We start from the raw sequence: 7,464 nt of genomic DNA, 5'->3' as shown, positions 1-7,464 counted from the left end.
AAACACGCACCTTTAAAAACAAAATGTATCAAACTAAATTCTTCAAAACCGTGGTATACTGATGAAATTAGATCTGCGAGGAAACTCCGTCGCGTATTTGAGAGAAAATGGATGAAATCAAAAAATACCTAATAGACAGAAATATTGTCATCACCGGTGTATTGTTAATATGCTTGTTGAAAGTGCTAAGAAACAATATTATTCTGATCTGGTCGAAGATTGCTCAGGTGATCAGAAGAAGCTGTTTAAAGTTGTAAACAATCTTTTACACTGTTCTAAATCGTCGGTGCTTCCATTTTCTCACTCAGATGAGTTGCTTGCAGAAAGAATTTCCGTATTTTTCAAAAATAAAATTGTTAATATTCGTAAACTTCTTGTTAAAGATAGTGCTGGAAGTTTGTCTCATTACTTTAATAACGACGTATGCTGTGGAAATTATAATTGTCCTTCCCTTTGTAAATTTGAACCTGCAAGTGAAAAAGAAATTTCTGAAATTGTCAAAAACTCGCCTGCTAAATCTTGCAGTCTTGATCCAGTTCCTACTCTGTTAATTAAGAGAAATGCTGTTGTTTTTGTTCCACTAATTACACGTGTCGTTAATCTGTCTTTGGAAACTGGGGTTTTCCCAGATATTTGTAAAATCTCGCACATACGTCCTCAATTAAAGAAATCGGGTCTTGATCATGAAAAGCTATCCAATTACAGACCAGTATCAAATCTGTGTTTTCTTGGAAAAGTAATTGAAAAAGTGGTATCTAAACGTATACTATCACATGTAAAGGATAATTCTTTACTTGACCCGTTTCAATCAGCGTATAAAGCACATCACATTACTGAAACTGCACTGCTGCGCGTTAGCAATGATATACTTCGTGCGATGGATGTTGGAAAAGTAACTGCTTTAATTTTACTTGATTTGAGTGCTGCGTTTGATACGGTAGATCATAGTATTCTGATTGAGAGGTTGCATGCTTCTATTGGTGTTGAGGGATGTGCACTAAGATGGTGTCAATCATATTTGGCGGACAGACCTCAACACATTTGTATTAGAGAGGTAATCTCTCAACCTACCACTTTAAATTACTCTGTTCCGCAAGGATCTGTGTTACGTCCACAATTGTTTACAATTTATGTATATCCTATTCGTGATATCATTAAGAAATATAATCTTAGCTATCATGTTTACGCTGATGACACTCAGATATATATATATCGTTTAAACCTACCATGACACAGAGTGAATTATCAATTGATTTGCTTGAAAAATGTATCTCTGAAATTCGTATCTGGATGGCCAAAAACTTTTTAAAACTTAATGATGATAAGACTGAGTACATTCTATTTGGTTCGCAACAACAATTAGAGAAAATTCCATCTAGGAGGGTTTCCATTGGTAACTTTTGTACTAAAAATACTACACAAGTTGGAAATCTTGGTGTAATTCTGGATTCTAATATGACAATGACGGCTCATATTTCTAAAATTACGTCTGCATCGTCATATCATTTAAGAAATATTCGAGGCATCAGAAAATACTTAAATCGTGCAGCTGCTGAGCAACTTGTACATGCATTTGTTAGTTCGCGTCTCGATATGTGTAACTCCTTGTTATTTGGTCTCCCACAAAAACAACTCCACAGGCTTCAGCTGATTCAAAATACAGCGGCACGAGTTGTTAAAAAACTACCAAGATATGCACACATATCAAATACCTTGGGAAACTTTGCATTGGCTTCCTGTTAGGTACCGCATTGTTTTTAAAATATTACTCTATGTTTTTAAGTCTATTAATTCAAGAGTGAGTGAGTGGCCGAGCGGTTAAGACAGTGGAACCGTAATTACGTAGCCATAACATCGACAGGGGTTCGAGGCTCACTCACTCCATGGTTCTGGTGGTAGAACGAGCCTTCTCGGATATATGGACTATAAACCGTAGGTCCAGTGTACACATCTAGCTCGTGTGCACTTTAAAGAACCTAGTACATCTTTCGAGACGAGTAGGGGGTTACCCCGGTGTATTAGTACATCAAAGCCACTGATCACCAACTGGGCCCTCTGGGAGACCAGTCTTTGACTGAAGAGGTTACCCAGTATAAATATAAATTCCAATAATGGCATGGCTCCTGAATATATTTCTGACATGCTTAGGCTGTATGTTCCCAGACGGAATCTGCGTTCTAGTGATACGCTGCTTCTACATCAACCTAAGTCTCACCACTCATGGGGAGACAGAGCTTTCACCGTTACTGCTCCTCGTCTATGGAATGCTCTACCGAGCTCTATCAGATTTTGCAAAACTGTTGATACTTTTAAAAAATTATTAAAAACACATTTATTCATTAAGGCATATGGAAATCATGAGGTTTCTTAAAGTTCTAGAATGTTATAGTATACTTTTTCCTGACCAGCATTATCTTTGGGGTGCCTCTGTCTTGGTTGTTGTCTCTGAGCACCCGGTCATCTGTGGCAAGGCAAATGTGTATCCTGCTCCTTTGTTTGGATGGGGACCCTCTAAAGAAATTGCATTTTATTTGTCAGGCATTTGTATGATTTATTTTTTTTTTTTTTTTAATGCGCCTTGAGCACTCCTGAGTGGTATGTGCGCTATAAAAATCCTGTTATTATTATTATTACTATTAAACTAATTTGTTTTGGTTTCCGGAACATATTTAGGCCTACTGTAATTCCAAACAAATCTATCTTACATAATAGTCTATAAAAGTATATCATGCACTTTTATTCAACAGCTTGTGGAGATGAAAAAAATCCTTGGTGGTATGCGCAGTTAGACTCATCGAAACCTATTTCAAAAGTTGTGATATATAACAGAGAAGACTGTTGTGGTAAGACATCCTGTTCTAAAAAGTAGAAAATATAAGTAAACATACATTTGTGGTAAAAAATAATATAATAATTTAATAATATAATTCATTGTTTGAAGGTTTGCATGGCAAAATCAATATGTTGATATAAAGTTAAACCACGTTTCGATCAATATATTTCGAGCGTCCTTAGGAGTGAGAATGATTTTGTGATTCTCACTCCTAAGGACAATCGAAGTATATTGATTGAAACGTTGAAAAACTCAACAGTTCTTTACAGAATTACTATATAACGTGGTGCACCGCAAACTTTATAATATAACAAATCAGGTCGAAGTGTGATAAATTGAAGTCATGTGAAATATTGAAATTGTACATGTAAGCCTAGTATAACATTTAATGTATACATCAATTAATACTAAAAACAATGCGAAACGTTCTTTCAGGTTTTACTAAGGATCCCTAGTTTTACACACGGAAATGCTTTTCGGTTGATCTTCTGATTACGGTAGTGCTTTTGAAAATAAACAAAGTAAATGTAATACTCTTTATAAAATATGTATGACAATTTCTTTAAAATAGGTGAAAGGTTAATTGGTGCTGAAATTCGAGTTGGAGATGACAACAAGTCACCCTTTAATGAAAATGCACAATGTGGAGCTACTCTTACATCAGCTATGATTGGTTCAAACCCCATTGAAGTTATATGTAACAAGCCAATCAAAGGAAAGTACATCAGTGTTCGTCTTCCTGGAAAAAAATGTCTTACTCTCTGTGAAGTTGAAATTTATGGTAGGAATATTTGTCATAAAACGATACTGAATATTTTTAATATATAATTCATATTCTAAATCTCATTTATAAACATTAGTACATAAACATCATTAAACTCAGCAGCTACTGAATTATTTTGAAACATATTCATGTCAAACAAACGTGGTTTTAACGGGATGCGAGTCGTTTGCAGGCATGCGAGTCATTTGCAGGCATTTTCCTTATTTCTATATATAGTATTTAAACTATATAATAATAATGCAAACAATAATACAACAAATAAATAGAAAAATAAACAAAATAAAAAATTATAGAAATAAAATAATGGACAATGATTTGATTTAATTTTATCTCAAAGCACCATTATTTTTTTACTCAAATATTTTAGAGAGTGTATTAGTGACCCATTTTGTAGGAGCGAAACAAAGTTCAACACGTGGCGCAGGAGGTGACGCTAATAGGGCCATTGATGGAAACACAAATTCAATATTTAATCAAAATTCATGTTCCCACACTGGTATGTATGTATACGACCTCTTTATTATTTATATTATTTGAATGAAATACTGCTGTAATGAATGTGAATTTTTGTAAAATCGGATCGATCGATCTTCAACCATGCTACAATAATATGTCTAAATCTGTTTTGATGGATTTTTCAAAAGCTGGTGAAAGTGACAAAAATCCTTGGTGGTATGCCGATTTAGGAACTCCGAAACCTATTTCAAAGATTGTTTTATATAACAGACAAGACTGTTGTGGTAAGTAAGACCATGGAAATTGTATAGTTCACTATAATATGGTAAGGCACAGTTCTGTGGGTTTTATAAAATAGAAGTACACGTTTGAAGTAATGGTATTGCTAAAGATAACTCTTTAGGTTAAAAACAATAATCAAACCCTAGACATAAAGGGAACTGTCCTAACTTACGTCATCACTTCTTGCTTTATCATTTAATTCGAAAGTGATCTCTACGGTTACTGTATTATCAAGTTGGAAAAGGAAATGGCACTGTATTTGATTTTTTAATCACTTTATAACTTATGATAAGATCTTTAGTTATAACGGGTACTTTGTGGTTAGCATGAATAGTAGTAAATGTTTTATTTATTTGAAAATAATAAGCAAAATTCTAATTATACCTTTATATACTTTTTCTAACCAGCTGACAGGTTAATTGATGCTCAAGTTCGTGTTGGCAATACAAGCAAGTCCCCTTTTACTGATAATGTTCCATGCGGCAGTACTGTAACATCAACTATGATTGAGTCAAATCCCATCGAAATTGTATGTAACAAACCAATCACAGGAAAGTACATAACTGTATATCTCCCAGGAACAAAGATTCTCACTATTTGTGAAGTTGAAGTTTACGCAGGTAGGAAAAAACAACGTTGAGGTCCTACATCATGACCCACGAACATACATACATACATATGGGATCCTCCTCTTCTACGTCGTAGAACTCTGGAGTCGAAAACCTATTCAGCACCAAATAGCCTACTAAGGTGTTCGTTAAGAATTTTCGTCGATTGTGTAATGGCTTTGGCTTGCCTGATTTTCATACTTAAAATACGAGAGATTTTAATCCACGGATCACGATAATACTGTCTTGTTGTTGGAACAGCAAACAGCATCTTTTTTGTAATTGATGTATTCGGTCCTCTACAGATTTGACCAACGTATCGGATATACTGACTGTATATGCAGTCCCTCAAGGAAGATGTTCCAACAATTTTACATATCCTTTTGTTGGAATATACAAGTCTGTAGATATCCTCATCTGGTTGGTCAGCCTCTTTCTTTGCCCTGTCAAACCCTCTCTTGACCATCTGTCTCAATATAATTTATGCCAACACGATTCCAGCTTTCTTTATTTTATTCTCATTTGGAAACCATGCTTGTGTACCATATAAGAGCCTGGATCTTTTGCAGGCCTCTAAAACTTTCTTTCTTGTCTTCATATAGACATCATGATCTTTTAAAACTTCTTTTAATTCATGTAACTTTCCTACAGCACTTGATGTTCTATGGTCAGTGAAGCAGCCATCCTCTCTATTTGTGATTGTATGCCCCAAATAAACAAAGTCTCTTACATTTTCAATATCCACTCCATTTATGTTCACTAAGGAACTTTTCTCTGCTAGATGTTGTTCACCAAACACCTGAGTCTTCGTTTTCTTCAGGGAAACATTCAGCCCGTATCTTCTGCAAGTATCACAAATAATGGTTAACATTTGCTGTGATTCTTTAAAATTTTTTGAGAATAAAACAAGATCATCTGCATATAAGATCCACTTGATTATTTCCACTCCATTCTGATTAGCTTCTTTTCTCTGTTCTCTGATTGTACATTCATTTGGAATATTTTAACGAAATCCAATACCCCATCCATCGGGAAATTCCTTATCGATTTGAAATGCAGAAATTTTGAGGACAATCAAAAATACAAATTAAAAAGGCAAGGGGATTCCTAACCACCTTGTCTGCATCCGACTCTCACTTCAAAGAAAGATTTCATCCCGTTGATGCATGCTGTTGTTCCATCATACATAGCTTTTAGAATTGAAACGATATGTGTAGCTTTTGTCCTGAGAAGTAGAACTTTAAAGAGTAGGTGTCTTGGTATGTGATCATATGCAGCAGTGAGAACAATATAGGTAGTAATGATTGTACCTTGATGTTTCTCGATAACAGCTCTGGTTATAAAAATAGCATCAGCAGTTGATCTATTGCTGCGGAATCCAAACTGACTCTCACTTAAATGACTTTCATACGCCCCTTTCAATCTCCATGTAATAATCTTGGATAGAATTCTGCTTAGATTTGAGCCTATCGATATCCCTCTGTAATTCTTGGCTTCACTGACATTCTCCTTCTTAAAAATACAAGTGATCTTACTCATCAGCCAAGAGTTAGGGACCTTCAGTGTGGAACAATAATCATAACTCTGGTCTATACAGCTTTGTAATTTACTTCAAAATTGTCGATATGTTATTAATTAAGTTAAGTTAAGGTAAATTAATTTGCATGTTTATTTATATTTGAAATAATGATTACACATTAAATTACTCAAAATCAAAATGAATTGCAGTATTATTAAATTTGAATAATACTACACGTAACATTATTATCATTAATATTATCATTAATATTGTCATTGTCATTGTCACTGTCACTGTCATATAATATATATAATAAATTGCACGTGTAGAGAGCGACAGAGGGTGTGTTTAATATTCATGCCCATATTGAAGATACGATAACTCGATATTTGATGAAGCTTTTACGACGTCACAGATTTATTGATATTCATAATAAACACGCATAAAAACAAATTCCAAATGGGTAAATGTGAGGAATTTAGACGTCCTACGCTATTGCATACAAAATGGTGAATAATTGTCAATGTGATGTACGGTAAACCCTCCACGATTTCATTTATTTTGAGTTCCGTTTGACAGTTTTAGATACCGAATTAATAAATACAATGTTGTGTCAGTATGAAAGGATTTACACTGTATGTTTCTTTATTCTACAGGTATTTGGTAAGCAACCATTAAAAAACAGAAGAATTACAGTACAACTATGCATACTATATTTACTTTTGAAACATAATTGGTAGGCGAACATACGAATTGCCGATAGGCATTTATTGTCAACCTTTTTTTTTACCCATCAACCAAAGAATTTTTTTTATAAATCAATCGAACTGAAAGATGAATAATGTAATGTTTTGCGTTTTGTTTATTAAGCAACCAGCACGTATTATAGCAAAAATTATAAATGGAAAATGTTTAGTTTAAACAACACATTTAATTTGTTTTTTTTTAAATTTGATTATTAACAAAATGAAAGGAGATTTGA

General features: G+C 34.0%; 1 protein-coding gene across 1 annotated transcript; it reads left to right on the top strand.

Moving 5' to 3' along the window:
- Positions 1-1,227: 1,227 nt before the first annotated feature.
- Positions 1,228-7,187, top strand: LOC140049735 (uncharacterized). The gene is made up of 7 exons (XM_072094684.1): positions 1,228-1,597; positions 2,748-2,843; positions 3,405-3,614; positions 3,985-4,113; positions 4,262-4,357; positions 4,763-4,975; positions 7,139-7,187. Exons 1-7 carry the CDS (start codon positions 1,228-1,230, stop codon positions 7,147-7,149), a joined length of 1,125 nt encoding a protein of 374 aa, XP_071950785.1. The 3' UTR covers positions 7,150-7,187.
- The last annotated feature ends 277 nt before the right edge of the window (positions 7,188-7,464 follow it).

This window comes from Antedon mediterranea, chromosome 5 (genome assembly GCF_964355755.1).
Source record: "Antedon mediterranea chromosome 5, ecAntMedi1.1, whole genome shotgun sequence".
NCBI lineage: Eukaryota > Metazoa > Echinodermata > Crinoidea > Comatulida > Antedonidae > Antedon > Antedon mediterranea.
This window is presented reverse-complemented; position numbering and strand designations above follow the sequence as displayed.

What these genes read in the sequence shown, in the direction of transcription:
- LOC140049735 (XM_072094684.1), top strand. Translation starts at nt 1,228, where the DNA reads ATGACACAGAGTGAATTATCAATTGATTTGCTTGAAAAATGTATCTCT. An exon ending in TAGTTCGCGTCTCGATATGT is followed by an intron (nt 1,598 to 2,747) that starts GTAACTCCTTGT and finishes TTTATTCAACAG; the next exon opens with CTTGTGGAGATGAAAAAAAT. An exon ending in CTGTGAAGTTGAAATTTATG is followed by an intron (nt 3,615 to 3,984) that starts GTAGGAATATTT and finishes CAAATATTTTAG; the next exon opens with AGAGTGTATTAGTGACCCAT.